General features: G+C 41.3%; 1 protein-coding gene across 1 annotated transcript in view; it reads left to right on the top strand.

The window, feature by feature from the left end:
- Positions 1-23,083, top strand: part of TJP2 (tight junction protein 2) — an 83,785-nt gene that overhangs the window by 35,982 nt on the left and 24,720 nt on the right. Inside the window, exons 2-10 of the mRNA XM_081881115.1 lie at positions 14,108-14,161; positions 16,632-16,756; positions 18,316-18,418; positions 18,896-19,469; positions 20,207-20,310; positions 20,481-20,634; positions 21,396-21,507; positions 21,597-21,730; positions 22,611-22,677. Of these exons, the coding sequence (XP_081737241.1) occupies positions 14,117-14,161; positions 16,632-16,756; positions 18,316-18,418; positions 18,896-19,469; positions 20,207-20,310; positions 20,481-20,634; positions 21,396-21,507; positions 21,597-21,730; positions 22,611-22,677 (1,418 nt within the window). The 5' untranslated portion in view covers positions 14,108-14,116. The remainder of the gene's footprint in view (positions 1-14,107; positions 14,162-16,631; positions 16,757-18,315; positions 18,419-18,895; positions 19,470-20,206; positions 20,311-20,480; positions 20,635-21,395; positions 21,508-21,596; positions 21,731-22,610; positions 22,678-23,083) is intronic.

Genomic DNA, 23,083 nt, shown 5'->3' on the forward strand with positions numbered 1-23,083 from the left:
TTCTAGTTTTTTTACAAAGGTTATTTTTAACATTTTCTTCAATTCATTGTATATCTCTCTCAATAAGATTCAATCTGTAAATTTCAAATTTACTTTCCACAGTTTTATCCATTCCTGAAATTGTATATTATGTCCTACATCTTGTGCCCATTTAATCATTACTGATTTTACTTCTTCATCTTTGGTCTCCCATTCCAAAAGGATGTTATATGCGTTTTTAAATAATTTTGTGTTTTCTTCTGTCACTTCCTTTTGGAAATTGGAAGCCGAATATGAGAAGCCTTTTTTGTTATCCTCCTTAAATATCTCCTGTAATTATCTATGATGTAACCAACTTTGAAGATGTTCCTTTATTTCATCATATTCTTTCAGTTTTAACTTTCCCTCTTGCTCCACCAACAGTTCTCTATATCTTGGCCACTCTCCTTCTCTCCCCCCCCCCCCAATATTTTAAGTGATAGTGCTTCAATAGCCACCCTGGTGTTTTGGGTTCTAATAAATCTTTATATTTCTCCCATACTTTAAACAGTGATCTTCTAATTAAATGATTATGAAATCCTACATGTACTTTTGCTTTTCCATACCAAAGATAGGCATGCCATCCAAATCTATTATCATGTCCTTCCAAGTCTGTTATTTCCTCCCTGTCTAACTTGATCCAATCTCGGATCCATATTAGAGATGCAGCTTCATAATACAATTTTAAATCTGGAAGTGAGAATCTGCCTCTTTCTTTCACATCTGTTAAAATTTTGGTTTTTATCCTTGGTTTTTTCCCATTCCAGACAAATCTTGACACTCCTTGTTATTACTGGAAGAGTTTGGAAGAGAAATAACATCCTTGGAAGTACATTCATTTTTATAGTTGCAATTCTTCCCATTAAAGAGAGATTCATTCTATTCCATGTTTCCAAATTTCTTTTAATTTCCTGCCAAATTTTTTCATAGTTATCTTTAAAAATTATATTTTTTGATGTTATCCAAATTCCTAAATATTTTACTTTTTTATATGCCTCTATCCCTACCATCTCTGTTATTTCTTTCTTTTTCGATTCTTTAATATTTTTAGTAACAATTTTGTCTTATTTTTATTTAATTTAAATCCTGCCATGACCAAATTCTTGTATTATATTCATTACTTTTGGAAGAGAATTCTTTGGATCCTCTACCGTTATTACCAAATCATCTGCAAATGCTTTTAATTTATGTTCATTCTTTTTAATTTTAATACCTACTACTTCCCTATCTTGTCTTATCTTCTCAAGACTTCCAGAACCAGAACAAACAACAATGGTGACAAGGGACATCCTTGTCTCATCCCTTTTTGTATACTACATTTATCTGTTATTACCCGGTTTATGATTATTTTTGCATTTTGGTCGGAGTAAACAGCTTGCCTTCCCCTATTGAAATTTTCTCCAAATCCCATCTCCTCCATCACCTTCTTCATAAAACTCCAAGAAACATTATCAAATGCTTTCTCCGCATCTATAAACATTAATGCTGCTTTTTTCTCATTTCTCATTTCCAGATAATATTCAGTACATTTCTAATTTTTTTAAAATAATATTTATTGGTGTTTCAAAAAGTTACAAGAATAAAAAAGAGAGAAAAAGAAGAACAGAAAATACAAAATACAGGAAAAAAAATAAAAAACAATTAAGAACAAATCCATCTTTCCATATCTTATCTATCATTTGCTTGTTTCTTTGACCTCCTCACACCTCCCTTTTTTGTATTCTAGTTCATTAGTTGTTTCAGCAAATCCTTTCCTTTGTTTTTATCTTACTAATTTATCTTAATATATTGTAACTTTACATTCTGACCTGTTAACAATCCATTTTTACTTAATCCTTTATAACATTACTGCTAAAACCACATAGCTTCATTCCAGCATCCTTCTAACATTCCTTAATTTTACAATGTTTCTGTAGATAGACTTTAAATTTCTTCCAATCTTCTTCTACCGACTCTTCTCCCTGGTCTCGAATTCTGCCAGTCATTTCCTCCAGTTCCATATAATCCATCACCTTCATCTGCCATTCTTCCCGGGTGGGTAGATCTTGTGTCTTCCAATACTTTGCAATAAGTATCCTTGCTGCTGTTGTAGCATACATAAAAAAAATTCTATCCTTCTTTAGCACCAATTGGCCGACCATGCCCAGGAGAAAGGCCTCTGGTTTCTTCAGGAAGGTATATTTAAATACCTTTTTCATTTCATTATAGATCATCTCCCAGAAAGCCTTAATCTTTGGGCACGTCCACCAAAGGTGGAGAATGTTCCTTCAGTCTCTTTACATTTCCAACATTTATTATCAGACAAATGATATATTTTAGCAAGCTTGACTGGTGTCATGTACCACCTGTATATCATTTTCATAATATTCTCTCTTAAGGCATTACATGCCGTGAACTTCATACCTGTGGCAGTACATTTCTAATATTATCTTTAATTTGTCTACCTGGAAGGAATCCAGCCTGGTCATGATGAATAAATTCTTTTTAAAAAAAACAAAAACAAACAAACATTCTATTTGCCATGACAAATACAAATAGTTTATAATCATTATTTGATAATGAAATCAGCCTATAGTTTTTAACTAATGTCACATCCAAATCCTGTTTTGTTATCAAAGTTATATAGGCCTCTTTCCATGTTTCTGGAACTTCCCCTATTTTCAGAATATCATTCATTGTATCTTTCAGGGGATTCACAAGCTGTTCACTCATTTTTTTATAATATTTTGCCATTATTCCATCTGGCCCTGGGGATTTCCCTATTTTTGTTTGATTTATTGCCTCAATTACTTCTTGAGCTTATTGTCACACTTCCTAAGCAAAGTTTGTAAACCTGCATTTTGTCTTAAATTAGGGCTGTGGACACATTACTGTTTACTCTGCTTCAGTGTTTCCCCACCCCCATTTGTTTGAATCCATGTACATAGAACATGGGTAGGCAAACTAAAGCCTGGGGGCCGGATCCGGCCCAATCGCCTTCTAAAGCCTGCCTGTGGACAGTCTGGGACTCAGCGTGTTTTTACATGAGTAGAATATGTCCTTTTATTTAAAATGCATCTCTGGGTTATTTGTGGGGCATAGGAATTTGTTCATTACCCCCCTCAAAATATAGTCCAGCCCACCACATGGTCTGAGGGACGGTGGACCGGCCCCCTGCTGAAAAAGGTTGCTGACCCCTAACATAGGATATTACCTACAATCCACAGGTATCTTTTGTGTTTTGATGCAGTTTCCCCCAATCCAGCTTCACCCCATTTGAGAACTGTAGGGTGACTCCTTGGGCCATGAGATGCACAATTGACACATTTGCCAATTGGGGGTGGTCCTATATGTCTAACTTTGGGGTGGGGGAGGCGGTATCCCAGAGCAGCATCTCCCTTTGCACCTGCCAACTTGTCCTGATCCCATTGATTCAAAACTAAGGCTGCAATCCTACCTAACAATGTCTGTTCAGAAATAGTTACAGGTAGGTAGCCGTGTTGGTCTGCCGTAGTCGAAACAAAATAAAAAAATTCCTTCCAGTAGCACCTTAGAGACCAACTAAGTTTGTCATTGGTATGAGCCTTCGTGTGCATGCACACTTCTTCAGATCAGAAGTTATTCCCTGATAAGCGGGTTAGGATTGCAGTCAAAGGCTTGTTCATTTCAATAGGCCTTACTTCCAAGTTTTGCTGCCTTAAAACAAGAGGTGAAGAGGAGGAGAGATCCATTCTCATCTCTGTCCATCAGCATCTGCAAACAACAAAAGGTGAACTAGCTGCAGGCCTCTGGAGGATAAAGTGAGCAGAGACTGCTGCAGAGAATTAAGAGAGTCTAGCTAATTCAGAGCCCAGAAGGCACAAGCGGCCCCCTCTCCCACCACCAACTATTGCTAGCTTTTAAAATGGAGATGGGGAGAAGCTGTGTAAGTGTCTTTGTGTCAAAGGAGGAGCTAGAAATGCTAAGAAGGACATAACCAGGAAAGGGATGCTTTCACCTAGACTATTTCTCTCTTACTGGGATTAAATCCCAGTGCATCTGGAAGATGTATAGAAATGTGTCTGCAAATGACAGCTGCAGGGAGATGATTTCCATGGGACAGAGGGATGAAAGCTTCACCCATAGGAGTTGAGGGTGGGTGGAGGGGTTGGGGAGGATGGGAAAACCATGGACAGACAGCGGGTGGCTGGGCAATATCTGGCTTTCAGCATCACAATATATCACCAGCTAAATATCGTGATATCTTAGTATATCACAATATCTATCTGCAGTGGTGGTGAGCCTTGCCAGGCCTCCCCACAGCAGAAGAGGTGCCGGCCATACCTTCCCGCAGCAGTGGAGCCTGCGCTGCGCTTCCCGGCAGCAGCTAGGGGCTTTGACAGGGCTCCCTGCAGTGGTGGAGGGCCTTAAAATGTAAGGAAGTAATAGATTTAATAAAAATATTAAATAAACTTCCATACATTATATTTAATACATTTTCAACTAATTTATGAGTAGTTTAAGTGATTTAGTCAGGTTGCATCTGCTTCCCCACTCAGAGGTCTAAGTGGAATCCCTACATGCAGAAGCCCCACTGAGTTCAACTAAACTTACTTCTACTTTCTTGGGAGTAAGCCCCATGGAATTCAGGAGGGCTTGCTTGTGAGTAGACACACATTTGCTTTCACTGCTTACTGAAAACACCCTCCTCATCATTCTCACACAGTACCCAACCTCCCATTTCGGCATAAGGCAGCAGCTAAATCTTCTCCCCTCCATTCCCCACCTGCCAAGCCCTCATCTCACCAGTCTCTTCCTTTTTATCAAAGGGAAGGAGGGAGGGCAAGCAAGCAAAATGATAGTCTCCTTTAAATTTAAAAAAACTTTCCTTTTTAATATGGAGGAAAGCCATTTAAGGGGAACTAACAACATAAACACCACCAGAAAACAAAAACAAAAACTCTTCCATCTCTTTTTTCCACTGGTGAGGGAAGAAAGAAGAGCTTTCCAGTTCTTTGTTTACTTGCCACTGGATCTTTGATGGGGGGGTCCCTCCTGGATTGTTAGCAGGCGCTGCATAATTAGCTGAGTTCTAAGTGGAAAGATACTGGTAAAGCTGAAAGAGTTTCCTAGTTTGTGTGAGAGCTTATAATTGAGGAGGGAGAGAGGAAACAAAGCTGGAATTATCTGCAAAGCATCTGCAAAGTACTGGTCAACTGAGCTACCTCCTGGGAAGCTGTTAAGTCTCCACCTTTTGTTCACCAGTATATTTCCTTGTTTAGCAGCCTTAGAGTGGCCTAGTGGTTAGTGTGTCAGACTAGGACCTGGAGACCAGGGTTCAAATCCCCACTCAGCCATGAAGCTCACAGGGTGACCTTGGGCCAGTCACAATCTCTCAGCCTAACCTACCTCATGGGGCTGTTGCAGGGAGCTCTTTGGAGAAAAAGCTGGGATATAAATGCAGTAAATAAAATCAATATAAATAAATGCATCAAAGCATAATGCTAGGTACAACACTCTGCAAATTCAACAAAGCACAGCCTGGGGGGGTACACCTTGCTGCATCCAGGAATGTGTACATACTCTCATACTTCTAGCCTGGGGCTTGAGGGGGTTGGAAAGTAGAAAATGTGTGTGTACCAAGACAACGTAAATTTTACATTAAGAATAAATTCTGAAAGCTTGGAATATAAGGTTGACTTCAGGACCCATTCTGACTCAGATGCTTAGGCTGCAAGTGCATGAAATGCAACTTGCTCTCGGTGTAACAGAGTGTTGCTATAAGCCTGTCTTTATGAATAAACAAATGCACAAGTAAACTGGACTAACCTCTTTCTCCTCCCCACCTTGAGTTGCTTGCAGTTGTCGGACTTCCGGGTTGGTGCGACTGGCTAATGGCGGATTCCCTCCGAGCTCCGGAGGGAATCGGCTTAGCAGGGGATTGGGTCTTGTCGTGCCGGCGACACGGGGACCCTTAAAAACCACGGGTACGGAGCCCGTGGACATGGTGACTCGGCGGGCACCATAAGCGCCCTCCCGACTCGTGAAGGAGCCTTTTTAAAGGCTACGGATCGGGTGCCAGGGAGTGGCGTGGTGCTGTGAGTCCTTCGCTTCCCCTGCCGAGCGAAGCCGCAAGCCATTCTTCGGTCAGCGCTGACTTCTTCCTATTAAATTCGGACTTAAAAGCAAGAACAACAACCCGTGAGTAATTTGAAAATTGGATTACAATATATTTGGTTTTGGATTCGGCACGAGCGGGGGAGCTGAAAAAAAAAGGAAGCCCGTCTCCCCCCTATTGTAAACAGCTCAAAGCAAGGACCTGTCAACTAAGGTTGCGGGAAGAGTTGCTGGGATTGGATAAAGATACAAATTCCACAGATTTAAAAGGATTTAAAAGGACTAAGCTAATGTGCTGGAGGATTAGAGTCTACTTTATTTGAATTAAATACCATTCTTCTCAAGCCCGGGAGTAACCCGAGCCAAGAGCCTGCTGAGGATTTATAGAAACCTTTGACAGCTGTCAAACTAGCTGTCAAAGTTGGAAGAATTGAAAGTTGAAACTTTAACCGGTTATATCGTTACAAAATATTGAAAACAAAGAAAGATTGTTACAACTAAATCTGACTTTTGGGTCGGAGGGGAAAAGAACATTAAGTAACCAGAATCCCTCTAGAGGGGATCCTTGGACATTACAAGAATGGAACTAAAACAGGGAATACAGGAAATACGTGCTGACTTGAAAAAGCTGATCTCTCTCGTGGGAAAGTTGTTAGAGATGAATGAGAAAGGCCTTGTTTTGTCTACGAGCCCCTCAAACCTGAAGTTATCTGAAGATATACCAATTGAATTGGAAAAAGACTCGTTGCTCAAAACACAGGCAGCTGGACAGGAAAAAGAACCAAGGATTGAGGAGGAGAAGATATCTGCCAAGCAGCAGGAGCTGAAAGAAGGGACAGCTGAGATGCTACAGAAGAGAAAAGAGAACTGGAGATTTGCTAAGAAGAATCTTAAATTGACCAAGGTGAAAGTCGGACTAGTGGGGACATATAGATCTTGGAAACAGTGTTGGAGCACCACGTGTAAACAAGTAGGATTTATTGGAACAATCATGGTCAGCACCGAGAAAAAGTATCTTCGACCCTGGGTGTTAAGCAAGAGAGACTTCCGAAGAAACCGGCTGAAAGGGACTGAAAGAGACTTGCGTGCCTTGGACGTAAGATCACCAGGCTAAAAAGATGGACTAAATGGATTTTGGATAGGGATGGAAACCGGGGAGGGAAGGGTGGGACCTAACAGTCTGAAGGGGGTCTGTTCTTTTTTTCTTTTTTTCTTTTTTTTTTGCTTTAGGAGTATAAAAATTATGGGTTTCTTTTTTGTTCTGTTTTATTATTATTATTATTATAAAAATGGGGAAACGGTGGAGGGGAAATAGTGGCAACCTTAGGAAGGGTATATTATTTTGTTTTTTCTCTTTTTTTTTCTTCCTTCTTTTCTATACATAGGGCTAAGGTATATATTTTAATAGATGGCTAAGGTACAACAATGAACCAAAGTTTAATTCTATTATAAAAAATTATCTTAATTAAACTAGGGTTAAGTGATTTTAAACAAACTATGTTTTAGGATATTAAGTGGAAAACTTGCTTGAATAAACAATTGAAGATGGAATACAATAAGGGGAGGCGTGGGGAAGTCTTGAAAAGAAGTTATAGAAAATGAGTTTAAAAGGTGGAAACCTTTTCTGTTGTTTTTTGTCTTTTTTATCTTTCCCCCCCCCTCTTTTTTCTCTGGTCTTTTTACTTTTTTCTTACCTCTTTTTTTTCTTTTTCTGTTCTGTTATTTGTAACCTTTTGAAAAATTTAATAAAGATTATTATAAAAAAAAAAAAGAGTTGCTTGCAGTTGTCTTGTATGAGAGATTCTTGACCGGTTCCATTTGGTTGTTTCATCATTACAATCAAGCTCTTGCGTTGCCCCAGTCTGCTCTCTGGGACAGTTAACTATTCCAGACAGTTGTCTCATATGAGCAGTAGCACATCAAATGAGGCCACTTGTGTCAGTGGCTCACCTGTGTGATGAAGCTCTGGAAGGAACTTGCCAAAGATCGGGGATTCTGAACACCTTTCATTCAGACTTTTTCCTTTTTCCTGAGTGGCCTCATTTGCTCTTCTCAGGCATGTGTCACAAAATACAAAAAGTCACAGAGCAAGAGACAGCCTGCCAAGTGGTATATTATCTGAAGTAGCTTCTATACCATTCGGCAGGCTGTCTCTCGCTCTGTGACTTTTTTTGTGAGAAGTGCAGATTTCTCCTCTTCATGCAAACTAGTGCGGTAAGCAAGGCAGCTTTCTTCCAGTTCCTGCTTTGAAAGCCAGGAGGTGGCATCATTGAGCTATAGGTTTGCACAGCAGCTGTGGGAGCCTCCTGTGGAGAGAGGAAGATACTGGAGGTGTTTGCATCCCCTCTGCCTCACCTCTGATGGGAGAAGGTCAGAAGAGGAAGCCTGGGATGGACTGAGCAGCAAGACACGTGGGAGCTGAGACTGTTTACAGTACAGAGTTGTCCTTTTCTCATTTCTTTCCGCCAGTAGCTTTACAGCTGTGATTGCAGAAGCCAGCCAAATGGCATATGCCCCAATATGCAAAGTCTGTGTCCTAAATGCTGCTTACAGATCAGGCAAACACTTCTCCTGTAACTGCGAGTTCCTCACGTTTCTGCATATTCTTTGGGAATGGGGAGGAGACTTTGTGTTGATGCTTGCCTAGTGGTGACACCAGCAAGTTACTTAAATAGGAATTAAATTGAGGTTCTGGGTTATTTATTTTCTGTTTTAAGATATTGACATTTGTTTGGGGAGTAGATGTGTTGCCATTTGTACATCTGTGTGTTTTAATATGTCATTGTGTGAAATGAAGGCAGGATTGGCTGAGTATGTAGGGCACAATTGTATTAGAATTACATAACAATGTTTGAGTGGTGGAAACTGATGAAAAGACGGGGATGTTAGAGTCCCTTAACAGATTATAGTGTGCCACAATGAAGACAGCTCAAGCTCTGCAACGAATGTGGCTACATGCTGTGAAAAAGTTGAGGATTTTAAAATGGCATGTAAGTTAATTTTTGAAAAATATATACCATTAGTATTTCCTATTGTCTCATCCATACTAAGATTTTGTGTTTTAAAACGAGGAAGAAGACATGATTCTTGACTGTCTTCAACATTGTTGTACTTTATTTTAGTCTCAAATAGTTTAGCATTAAATGGCTCCCTGATTTCCATGCCTTCCGAGTGTCTGGGGGAAGCTTGCTGGCTTGCTGTGTCATTCAAGTCTCACTAGGATCTAATCATCACATTAGTCTTCTAATTAGAATGAATTAGCATGAAATCTGTAAAATTGTGCTTGAGAAGATTGTTTATTAAATAATTCTTCTTTTAATGTAGGCTTAATAAAATGTGCTAAGTGAGCTATTGGTAATATCACCCGTTTAATTGTGTGACAGTGCAATCAATTAATGTATTCATATTACATTTCTTGCCATTTCCTAAAATGATACACTCATTACTCCTCAGGAATAGGTGACACTTACCTTAACCTGTCTCTTGATGCATTTGCAGCACTAGTGCAACGTGTTCCAGGTTCACTGACGCCTGATGTAGTTGGAGTTTCGTGCTTGCTCTGACAGAATTTAATCCCCTCTCTGGTACAGTCTGAAGTCTTCAGATGGTGACTTACAACATCTGTGGTCTTACCCAGCCCCCACACTCATTTTGCTCCTTCCATTAATCTGCCAGCATTGGTTAGTACCTCTGCAACAACAAACAGCTGTAAATTTTATAATGTTAAAGAGATTATGAGTTAGCGATTTAGGACAGAGCAGATGGCTTTTGTGCCTTGGGAACTCCCAAGGTGAATCTCCAGTACTTTGCTGGTGCTGCACTTTATATCCTACAGAATGTGACCTTAAGAGCTGCTTCCTCTTAGCATTCAAAAGCCAAGCATGCACCCCCCCTCCCCTTTGTAACAATTTGATGCATGCCATTCCAAGGAACATTTGACTTTCTGGTTTTCTTCTGAGGCACAGATACAGTGGTACCTCAGGTTAAGTACTTAATTCATTCCGGAGGTCCATTCTTAACCTGAAACTGTTCTTAACCTGAAGCACCACTTTAGCTAATGGGGCCTCCTGCTGCCGCCGTGCCGCTGGAGCACGATTTCTGTTCTTATCCTGAAGCAAAGTTCTTAACCTGAAGCACTATTTCTAGGTTAGCGGAGTCTGTAACCTGAAGCGTATGTAACCTGAGGTACCACTGTAGTTCAAACTAATTTTCAAATAATTTGTAGTTTTATTCACAAGTAAAAATTAAAAGTATTTCAACATTATATTCATCAATCTGCACTTCTTAAATTCTGCAAGTAGCTGAACATGCGAAGAAATTTGTTCATTTCATTTCCAGTACAATAAAACATTTTTCTTACTGAAAATCATAGAATCATAGAAACATAGAATCATAGAATCATAGAGTTGGAAGAGACCACAAGGGCCATCGAGTCCAACCCCCTGCCAAGCAGGAAACACCATCAGAGCACTCCTGACATATGGTTGTCAAGCCTCTGCTTAAAGACCTCCAAAGAAGGAGACTCCACCACACTCCTTGGCAGCAAATTCCACTGTTGAACAGCTCTTACTGTCAGGAAGTTCTTCCTAATGCTTAGGTGGAATCTTCTTTCTTGTAGTTTGGAACCATTGCTCCGTGTCGCTTCTCTGGAGCAGCAGAAAACAACCTTTCTCCCTCCTCTATGTGACATCCTTTTATATATTTGAACATGGCTATCATATCACCCCTTAACCTCCTCTTCTCCAGGCTAAACATGCCCAGCTCCCTTAGCCGTTCCTCATAAGGCATCGTTTCCAGGCCTTTGACCATTTTGGTTGCCCTCCTCTGGACACGTTCCAGTTTGTCAGTGTCCTTCTTGAACTGTGGTGCCCAGAACTGGACACAGTACTCCAGGGGAGGTCTGACCAGAGCAGAATACAGTGGCACTATTACTTCCCTTGATCTAGATGCTATACTCCTATTGATGCAGCCCAGAATTGCATTGGCTTTTTTAGCTGCCGCGTCACACCGTTGGCTCATGTCAAGTTTGTGGTCAACCAAGACTCCTAGATCCTTTTCACATGTACTGCTCTCAAGCCAGGTGTCACCCATCTTGTATTTGTGCCTCTCATTTTTTTTGCCCAAGTGCAATACTTTACATTTCTCCCTGTTAAAATTCATCTTGGATATAACTAATATCCTGTTAGTATATATGTAGCTGCCGCGACTGGACTTAATTGTCAGGGGTCCCTTTACCTTTAGCTGCCATATAGTAGTAGTAATTATAGTAATTAAAAAGATCTCTGAAATGTTTTTAGTAGCTCTGTGTGTGAGAGAGAATATATTGAACTTGTAATTTATGTAGGGGTTTTTTTTATCTCGAGGCATGACTTTTTTATTGCATCAATCAATCTGCTGAGGATCTGAACTCTGATCAGATTGAAATGATGATGATGATGATTTTATTTGTATCACTCCCATCTTTATTATTTGAACCATGCCCCAGGCACTTTGGGCAGTTTCTAACAGATATAAAAACCTAATAAAACATCAAACATTAAAAACCTCCCAATACAGGGCTGCCTTCAGATGTCTTAAAAGTTGTAGTTATCTTCGTAACACCTAATGAGAGGGCATTCCACAGCATGTTTTACATTTTCTATATGCACTGTAAGCTGCCCAGAGTGGCTGAGGAAACCAAGCTAAATGGGCAGCGTATAAATAATAAATAAATTATTATTACAGTGGTACTTCGGGTTACAAACACTTTGGATTACAGACTCCGCTAACCCAGAAGTAGTACCTTGGGTTAAGAACTTTACCTCAGGATGAGAACAGAAATCGCGCGGTGGTGGCAGCAGGAGGCCCCATTAGCTAAAGTGGTACCTCAGGTTAAGAGTGGTTTCAGGTTAAGAACGGACCTCCGGAATGAATTAAGTTCGTAACCCAAGGTACCACTGTATTACAATTATTATTACTACTGCTGCCCAAAAGGAACTGCCATAATGCCCTCAGAGCTGGATCTCAATGTCTGGGTTGGAGAATGGGGGTGGAGACGCTCCTTCAGGTCTCCTGGGCCAAGGCCATTTGAGGCTTTCAAGGTCAGCACCAACACTTTGAATTGTGCTCAGAGTCAGTGTAGAGCCTTTAGGACCAGTTCTGTATGGTTCTGACAGCTGCTCCCAGTCACTAGTCTAGCTGCCGCACTCTGAATTAGTTGTTGTTTCAGAGGCACCTTCAAAGGTCGCCCCACGTAGAGCGCATGGCAGTAGTCCAAGAGGGCAGCATCTTAGCTCTTAGAAATCATCCGATTGACTGCCCTGTGGTTCACCAGGCACCATAGATGGTGGTCCTGTTGTAGGAACACATCAAGAGACTATCATGGCAGCATTCGGTTATGCTGCACATAGTAAGGATGAGAGCACTATCTGTGAGGGAGGGGATGCGGGGTTACATGTCTTATCTCCTTCAGTCTTCCCACAATGAGAAGGGTGGTCTGAAGGAGAATCGTAAAATGGCTTAGCAGAATGTTTTACCATCATCCCTGCAGTCGGAAACCCTGATTGTGTGTGGAGGACTATAAGTGTGTTCGGTCAAATGCACTTGCGATTCCCTTTCAGACCTTCACATATCACATTAAGCTATAGCTTGTTTTAAACTTTGGTTTAATTTGGAGAGAAACAAACCCTGAACCTGCGTTGGGATGACATGAAATAAGCTGGACTCTGATGTGTGTTGTCCACAGCGTGGCTGCAGCAGGATTAGGGGGAGCACCTAGAGAACTTTTGAACAGCATGCCTTCTAGCTCACATTAAACCATAGCTAGTTTAAAACTGTGATGTAATGTGATATGCAGACCAGGCTGATGCAGAAGGTCAGGAGTGGAGGGGGCAGGGTGCCAGCACACACAGCCCTATTGTCCCTCTGGGTGAAGTTAGTAGAGTAAGTGCATGAAGAGGGCTGGAGCTTCACACAATGCATGAGTTTCATTTAGAGTAAGGGGCTTACACTAAAGTTTTGTGCAGGCACCTGCAAAGCAGCTGGCTTTAGGCATCAGGTCTTCTAAATGCTTGAAAATGTAATTTACAATAATTGGTGTATGCATATAATCCAGACCTTCTCTCCTATACATGCTGTCTTATGTGCATGGAGCTGTCTCCAAAAGCATTTGGAAAGCAGCACTGGTACGGAACGCGGTGGCCAGGTTTTGAGGGGGGCTTAAGATTAATTTTGGGTACAATTTTTGGTAGTTATTAATTGCATTTTAAAGCCCTATATGGTTAGGGCTTAGACATCTTAAAGATCACCTCCTACATGAGCTTTCTAGTCATTGAGTGAGACCTTGCATTATTGACCTGCCTTCACTGCAGACAGGATGGAGGTAACTTGGGCAGGACCTTTTCGGGGACAGTCACTGGATGTGTCAGATCTGGCCATCTCATTTATTAGTCAGTGAACAAGTTTATTGTTCTAGCCAAAAGCCATGAAAATTTCATGTCAATAATATTAATAAAATATTGTTATTTTATTACATTGCATATATTGTTTATTTATTAAACTTCTGTCCCTCCCTTCTTCCCAGAGTGGCAATGGTGACCTATCTATTTTGATAGCAGTTTATTCAAGGTCTCTGGTCTCTTAGGGTTTTCCATCATGATCAATTTAATCCAAGTGATCTACATTCAGGCATGTGCTCCCCTGCTACTGAGATTTGGTCCTTTGTCAGGCAACAAGTACCACAGGCACAAATATATAAAGATCTGGGTGTGAGCTATTTCTCTCAAGTGTGGTTTCCTTTTTGTGCATACAGATAAAAAACACGGAAAAGGCTTCTCCAACTAAAAATTTTTTCTTCAAACGTGTTTATTTTCAGATTCTGGCTAATTAATGTCCATTTTTAAAAGCACTGCAGTGTGATAACTGCAAAACATTACTGCTGTTTGATACTGACTTTGAAAAGGGTCTGTTCTTAATTTTGTGAGGACTGTCTTCTGTTGTGATGTTCTATTGATTATTGCTTTTCATTGTCCAGCAGGCCCCAGGCATGGAAGAGCTGATATGGGAACAGTATACAGTGACCTTACAAAGGGTGAGAGGTTATTTCTGGTCCTTTTTTTCTAATAGTCCCTTTCCCCCTTTTTGCATGTGCCATTGTGTTAGTTAATCTGACATAACCCGTTAACCTTATTGATCAATTTTCCTTGTGAGACATTTTTAAAATTGTTAATTAGAACTGTTAAACTATGCTAAATAGTTTCGTTCCACCCTTACATTTTTATTTTTGCTCCAGCAGTGTATTTAAATTCACAGCAATACATTTCTGCATAACTATTAAAATATTTAAAATTCCAGAGCTCATATCAACATCACATTCAGAAGGGCTGAACGATGTCTGGTTTTCAACATCCCGATATATCACCAGCTAGTCACCATGATATACTAATATATGACAATGTCTAAAATAAGGACGTAACCATGTAATGTTACCAGGGTAATGTCCTGGCATCTTCTACTACTTCGGGGTGTAAAACTGATACATTTTTACTTACCTTTAACATATTGTTACAGCTGTATATAGTACAGAGGAACAGGGGGGGCAGGAATCATGAGAGAAGCGATGACTGGCTTCACGGTTTTTCCCACATCACAATTTCTTGCATAGCACATGTGCACATCATGATTCGCGATGTATCACCATGTCGAAAATTATGAAACTTTTACCAGGATGTGGACGTCCAATCAATTTTGGTTAATGTATTGATACAGTGCCCATCCCTAGGTCCCAGGTGGTGGTGGTGGTGGTGGTGGTGTTAAATGTCAACCATATTTTTTATTTTAAATTTACCTCCATTAATTCCCATAATTACTCCATATTGAATAATAATAAATCATTACATCCTTGACAAGTCTCTCTACTCTACATTGGGCCAATGTTCCATGATTTTTCTTTTCATTATACAGTGGTACCTCAGGTTAAGTACTTAATTCGTTCCGGAGGTCCGTACTTAACCTGAAACTGTTCTTAACCTGAAGCACGACTTTAGCTAATGGGGCCTCCTGCTGCCGCCGTGCCGCCAGAGCACAATTTCTGTTCTCATTCTGAAGCAAAGTTCTTAACCCGAAACACTATTTCTGGGTTAGTGGAGTCTATAACCTGAAGCGTATGTAACCCGAGGTACCACTGTATAGCCACTGGTTCATGTCCAGTTCCACTTCTTCAGTTTCATTTCCTGTTGCGTTTACGATCTCCTCTAGGACCTTCCATTTTCTTTTTCTTTTTTCCAGAGACAGCACCATAATTTTAATAGCATCCTTCTGTGAATTTGCTCCAGATTGTATGCAAAATACTTTCTCTCTGCTAGAGCTAAAGAAAGGCCAGGACTGAAGGTTTTCCCCAAGCTTTTTTTTGCTTTCAACTCCATCAGCACCATATCAAAATAATTCTCCATATCACCATTTGTGATTTTATCTTCTCCTTCTCCAAATTCTTGTATGGAAGTCATTTCCATTTCAGCAGCAGCAACTGCTTCCTTCAATTTAATTATTTCTTGATCTAGTCCTGCCAACATTTTATCCATTTGTTCTGAAGCCTCTGAATATTCCCCATTTCCATTTTCCACTTCAGATCCCTCTGGCTCATTTTCTTGCTCAAACATTGATCCAATCATTTTTTATTGTTCAGCCACCAACTGTTGAACAATACCAACCATCACTGGGAGATCCAACAATACCTTTGCCATGCTGGATGCTTTTGATGTTCTGCATATTAGTAGCCCCTCAATCCACTTTAAAATTTCCCCTTTAAAACTGCAGCTGCAACTGTGTCTCAAAGCACCTTCCTCATGACGGCTGCTTAACTTTCAGTTTTTCCAGTTTAGTGACAGGAAGCAGAAAAAGGATTAAAGATTTTTCACATATTGATTCCTATCATCCATTTTAATCCTTCTTGTCCACCATAAATCAGGCCTTTCACTTTGCTTTAGACACTCTAACAATTAGTTTCCTTTCTGTTTTCTCAACAACAGGAGGTGGTACTTACAGATTTTCGCATTGTAGATTTTCCCCAGCAGATGGGGGGGGGGGGTGTCTCGTTACAGTTTCCTTGTCCCAGAGATGTTTTGAAAAGGAAATGTGTGATTCTTTACCTTACTTACTGTTTGTTTAAAAAGGTGATTACGTGGTGTTTGGGCATGATGGCATTACTCCTCAGCTTGCCAGTTTGTTCTGACTCCCATCCAAGCTGCGAGGCTCAGGCAGCAGAAAAGCAGCTTGGATCCAAGCATTTAATGGCCAGACTATCTGTCTGACTATTACCAATCACTACATAATTATCTTCTGTCAGTGGCAACTAACAGAAAGACAGCCCAATCATCATTCCTCTCTCCCAGAGGTCCCTGAGCAATTTTCAAGAGGTCAAGTCAGCGGTGGTGGGAGTTTGGGAATCACTGGTCTAACTATGCCTCTATTTTGGTATTCTAACAATTTCAAATTCTATTGTGGCTCTATTTTTTGTTTTGTTTTTTTAAAAAGAGCGTTTTTCCTCCCTCTTTTCCCTTTAGGACTCAAAGCGAGGGTTTGGGATTGCAGTTTCTGGTGGCAGAGACAACCCTCATTTTGAAAATGGCGAAACATCCATAGTTGTGTCAGATGTCCTTGCAGGTGGCCCAGCAGATGGATTACTTCAGTAAGTAAACATGCTTGTAGCAGTAGCACCTGTCTCTCTTTGCTCTGATAATTTGTTTGCAAAACACAAATATACCATCTTTTTCACTCCATAAGACGCACCTGACCATAAGACGCACGTAGTTTTTAGAGGGGGAATGCAAGAAAAAAAAATTCTTTAAAGGGAGCTCCCCCTAGCTGTTCTGGCTTCTGGCTTAGCCGCACAGCCTGCATTCGCTCCATAAGACGCACACACAATTCCCCTTACTTTTTAGGAGGGGGAAAGTGCGTCCTATAGAGCAAAAAATACGGTAATTGGGAAGGCATAGATTTCACAAAATTTGTGTAATTATTTGATCCTGCCATTTTTATCTATGAGGCTGTATCCAGCCTAGATAGCTTTACTTTTAGGCAACCTTGCATGGTGGCTAGCACACTAGACCCTGACCAAAATCCCTGCTCAGCTGTGGGATGCATCCAGGTAAGAGCATCTCAGGGGCAGGGGAATGCCATACGGGAGCTGCATGTTTGTTATGCAGGCAGCAAGGTTCATGCTGGACCCATGGCCCCCAGCTGCTTCTGTAGCATCTGCGTTGGCCTGCAGATCCCTGTCTTTAGATCCCAAACCTCAGAATTGGTTGTATGTCCTGGCTGAGGCTGATGGGATAGTAGCACCTGTCTGGAGGCACCTGGTTGGGAAAGGTCGTAGCAAATTCATGAAAGCTACACTGGTTCAATAAAGGAGGGTGTGCTAATGAAAATGTCGCTCTCCGCCCCGTAGTGGTGAAGACTGAACAAGGAGCCTGGGCATTAGGACTGAGAGGATGTTGACAGGCCTCATGTGTTCCATTTCTTTGCTTGTGTTTTGGTCATTGGAAATTGATGTCTATGGGATTAGGCTCTGGGAATATGTTGTGAGGACAATTAAATGTAAAACAACAAAGGGAGGAAATCTTCAACTTTCCAGCAATGTTGACCTACAATTATAATGAGACATTCCTTATGTTATTAAGCAAATATCATTTGTCTTATACTGAATTTAACGAAACATAATGTTACTGTAGAGATAAACAAGCTCAGTTCAGGACTACTCTGGCTGCAGTGCCAGAACACAAAGGGATCTCCATGGGGCATTGCAGAGCCCCGTCTCAGGAACTAAGAATGGCAGCATAGGAAAAGGCCTGGGGGGCCTGTTCATGGCTTCCGTGTCCCCATTTCTCGACTGAGCTAAGTAGAGGGGGCTGGATAGGGGCAGAGGAGGCAAACGCAGGCAACCAGTTCCCCATAATGGATTGAGGTGGGGGAGCATGTGGAGATCTCTGCCCCTGCAGTAGGGCTGGACTGACCCCAGTCCCCACTCAACCAGAAAGCTCCCTGGGTGACCTGGGGCCGGTTGCTCACGCTCAGCCTAACCTACCTCACAGGGTTGTTGTGGGGAATAAATGAGGAGGGGGAGAATAACATAAGTCACTTTGAGTTCCATGGAGAAAAAGGAGGGATATGAAGGCAATAAATAAGCAAACCCCACCCTTTTTATCAATGTTAGTATTTTCTAATTGACAACATGCTTCTGTTTTGCAGAGAGAACGATAGAGTGGTTATGGTTAATAATACACCCATGGAAAATGTGGCCCATTCTTTTGCTGTGCAGCAGTTAAGGAAAAGTGGGAAAGTGGCTACCATTGTAAGTTAACAAGTATTTGCAGAAATATTTGCATTCTATCATTAAGGAGAAGTTAATGCCACTCTGCACTTAAAATAAGTATTAATACGTCTGAAGTATAAAGACCTGATCTTTGGTAGACAAAAACTATAATATTTTAAATGGAAAGGGTGGGAAGGGAGGAGATTTCTCAGGCCTGCTGTAGAGATGCTGATGTCTTGTAAAAAGCATTTACCTGCGAAGCTGATTATCATGTTTAAAGGTGCTCAGTGAGTGCACAGGCTTTTCTCTGCACCAGTGACCTGCTGTTTAGGTGGGCATTCTGCTGGCATCTTAACTGTGGAGCAGCTGCATGGAATGCCAGCTTGGCTGAAGTGCTCTGCTACATTGCGTCTAAGTTGGGTTTTATAAACATAGTGATAAATTTTTTGCAGCTGAATGTAAAATGATTGTGGCTTTTACAAGGAAATACAAAATTGTTCTCATTTTTGCAAACAGATAGTTAAAAGACCTCGCCAAGTGCAGCTCCCAGCTGTGAGAAGTCCCTCTCTGGACAATGACTACCGGGCCTTTGAAATTATGGATAGTCGTGCCGAGTTTGATGGCAGAAGCACTCGAAGTGGCTACAGTGAAAGGAGTTGGTATAGTGGGAATGGGGGCCGGAGCCAGAGCTGGGGAGACCACCTGGACCGGGGCTACAGGACTGGCCGCGACCGGGGGCGCCAGCACAGCAGAGAGCGCAGCTACAGTCGCGATCGAAATCGCGGCCGGAGCATGGACAGAGAGAGGAGCTTCGACCACGAATACCAAAGACCCCGAAGCAGAGGCAGGAGCGTGGATAGAGAGGATGAATATGACCGGCGCTATGGTGGCGATCGGAGTGTGCCCCAAGACTACGACTGGGGAACCCGTCTTGAAGCCCCTCGTGAGAGGGAAGCCAAGATCGGGAGCAGAGACCGGCTTAATTCCCGCAGCCTTTCCCCTGAATTGCAGCCTCAGTATGACTATGGAGCACATCAGGACCCCAGTGGGCCAGTTAATGTTCTCCTCACAAAAAGCAGATCAAACGAAGGCAAGTGCCCAGCATCTTTTGGTGGGAGGTTGAAAGGAATGCCTCCTCCTTGCTTTTACCTCCTCTCCCCTTGGCCGTTTAACCCATTGATTGCAAACCTCTGTTTGCTTGGCACCTCACAGTTTTTATTTTTTCCTTATTGTTTTCTGAAATTTACACAAGCACAAAGAATTAAACAAGAGACAAAAATTTTAGGATACCTTACAAATATATTGTGGACAAAGTGCCATGTAAACGTCCTAGAGGAACGTATGGTACACACTCCATGGTGTCAAAACTACTGAGAAGGACCCAAAGATGCCTTAAATTTAAATGTATACCTTGGTTTACAGAATATAGGGCAAGCAATTTGATGCACTTCTTTTTCTCAACATTAGGAGCCCACAAGCTAGCATGGAACTCGGTCAGATCAGGAACCCATGAAGCTGAACTTGCCTGCCAGCCCTGCATGGTACCTTGCCCTGGCACTTGATACTTCTTATTTTTGCATCCCAGGCAGTCAGCCAGATTAGTAGCTATATGTAAAATCTTGGTGACCCTCCCTACCTGACCAGTAGAGTCTATTTGCCCTGATGTGCCACAGCTGCATTGCTCAGGTCCCCCTTTGTCTTCCAATCCACTGAGAAAGACAAAATACCATTGATGGCTCCCTCCACTTGCATATATTGGAAACCAGTGGCATGTAGCATGCTTCATGTGTCAAGCTGCAAAACTGTCTCTTATTGTTCCACTTGCAGAATATGGCCTTCGACTTGGAAGTCAGATTTTCATCAAAGAAATGACCAGCACGGGGCTGGCAACCAAGGATGGCAATTTGCACGAAGGGGACATCATTCTCAAAGTACGTTTTTGTATTAAGGGCTCTTAATTTCTTATGTTTTTGGGGAAATGGACACTTTGCAAGTTTTCTTGTCCATTTGCAATTAGTGAATGGAGATTCAGCTCTGAACTGATCTATCAGAACCGTTTGTGCTGAAAGTGTAAGTAAATATGTTTGTCTCACACATCCAGATCAATGGTACAGTGACAGAGAATATGTCTTTATTTGATGCCAGAAAATTGATTGAGAAATCAAGAGGAAAACTCCAGTTGGTTGTCCTAAGGGACAGAAAACAAACCCTAATCAACATTCCTTCCATGCATGACAGCGAGTCAGAAATAGAAGGTGAGAGCTTAGAAGCGGAGCTAAAGTCACTTTCCTATTTAAGTATTTATTTGCAGTATGTGACAATAAATAAAAATATACCCTCACAGAAATGTACTCAGACACAAAACAAAAGTTGCTAAGTGTAAAAGCTTGTGTGTTTTTTGTGGTACAGATTTTGAGACTTGGAAATCTGTACCAGTAAGTGGTCTGAAGTGACACCACATTTCTTGAGTCAAGGCAAGGCATGTGGGTGAGTTCCTTTGCCCCAAGCCAAGGCCAATATGAGCTAAGAATATGCCACAGAATGTGTTTTTCATACCAGGTTTCTTCACTTCCATTGCATTCATTGGTCATGCTGTTCTGTTGTATCCATAGGCTGGCTGGGAAAGAGACTACCTCTGAGCATGTGCAGGCTGCCCACTAAAGGTCACTTCTTACATGGCATTTTTCCTGGGAAGGAAAAACTGTATTCAGTGCCAGATATGAAGTGATCATGAGGTCATGGATCTGGTGGCTAGAAGGCCACTTTGCATGTAACTTTCCCAGCTTCCCAATGATGGTTTATGTAACTGGACATGAGCGTTGGTCCTGCATGTTCCTTTCATGCTCCCATCTACCTCTTGTGGGCTGCCTTAAGTTCACAGGTCCTGCTTTAACGAAGCCAAAGCTCTCTCTTCTATGTGAAGGGGGAGGAGCACTCCAGTATAATGTCAATAAAACCAACAAGGATGTTCAAATGTTTATTTTGCAGCTAAATTTATGCTCTCCTCTCTCAACAGATATTTCTGAAATAGAGTCAAACAGGTCTTGCTCCCCTCAGGAAGATAGGAGGCTGCACCATTCAGATTTAGATTCTCATTCTTCCAACGAAAAGCTAAAGGAAAAACAGAGGTAGGAAGGACGTGGTGTCACTTACCGTACATCTCTTATGGTTACTAGATCCTCAACTTTTCTATTAACTTTGTGGATTTTGTTTTAAGTGCAAAAGAAGATCCAGCCAGCAGACTATCCAAAATGGGAGCAACGCCTACGCCTTTTAGATCAACCGGTGATCTCACTGCTGCTTTAATCCCAGAGACAAATAGTGAACCCAAGTACCAAGATGATCCTCCAGGTCAGTTTCACTCTCTCTCGACTTTGAAATGCTTTAATTTCAATAGGAGGAGCAGCCTTGCTTCATTCATAGAAATATAAAACCTGATCAGTTGTTAACGCAGGTGATTTTTAGGAAGTACATTTCATTTCTGCTGCTCCAGGCTTTCCCTTCTAATAATCTACTCTGGTGCATTAAGAATCCTTCCCCTAAGCTACTTTTATAGACGGGAGAGAGGATCGCTTGTCTTTTTCAGCACACCAACTGCATACCAAATTATCTTTCAGTTTGTCTGTTAGCAATTGTTGTTTTAAAACAGAAAATAAGCTGAGACATTGGAGGCAGCCCAATAAAACTGTATGTTTCTCACACTTTGTTTTTTACTGGTAAACTTTGTGTAAACGTAAAAGAGGGGCACTACAGCAAACTGAGCTTGTGAAATAAATGCAAATGTAAAAAGAAAAATATTTTCCTTCCTCTGTTATAATAGAATTAATATTGGCAGAATGTATTAAACATAGAGACATTTAAAGCCTTGTACCAGAAAAGGCTGGTTGGCCTTTGAGATCTGATTTGTAATATTCAGGTAAACCAACTTAAGAGAATCCTAGTTGAGGGGATTACATAGTTGGAAAATAATTTTTTAGCCATATTTAGTATCACCTTGGAATTTATAGTTCAGCTGTCTCTTGGTATTGAATACTTTTGGTGCTGACTGCCTATAGATTACAATCTTAAACAGACTAATAGGAAGAAAGTGAAAGTTATTTCTAAATAAAAAGATTTAGATACCCTAAACGTTCTTCTTTTTACTCATTTCTGTCTTTTGTGTTATTTAGAAACAAAATGGAAGCTAGTTCTATGATTTTGTGTGCATCATGTTGTTTTTTAATACATACAGTTGTTCAGCCCAAGCCAGCCCCAAGAACGTTCCTTCAGCCAAGTCCTGAAGACCTAGCAATATATGGGTATGTGTTTTATATTTCACCTATTACTTTCATACCTTAAATATGTATTGTAGCATTCACGCGCCCTCTCCACCTCTCCAAGCCGTCCTCCAAATCCGGCAGGACCGGCAGGAAGAGAGACCGGCACGCGAAAGCTTTTTCAGAACACAAAAAACAGAACAGTAGTTTGCTGCCACCACTTCCTTATCTCAGAACAGCCCCCAAAAAGTAACCTAAGGAAGGTGATTACTCTTCAGCTTTACCAGGCTGCCCCCCTCTGTGTCACTTTACCGTGAGGCAGACAGAAATCCAACAGGCTCTGGTAGGCAACTAAGTGGTCAGGTACTGGTTCAGCTTCCCCAGCAGAAAGGCACAAAAGACAAAAGCAGGAAAAAGTCCTTTTCCCAGAATTTATTCAGAACATAAA

Source organism: Podarcis erhardii (assembly GCF_964252035.2).
Source record: "Podarcis erhardii genome assembly, chromosome: 11".
Lineage (NCBI taxonomy): Eukaryota > Metazoa > Chordata > Lepidosauria > Squamata > Lacertidae > Podarcis > Podarcis erhardii.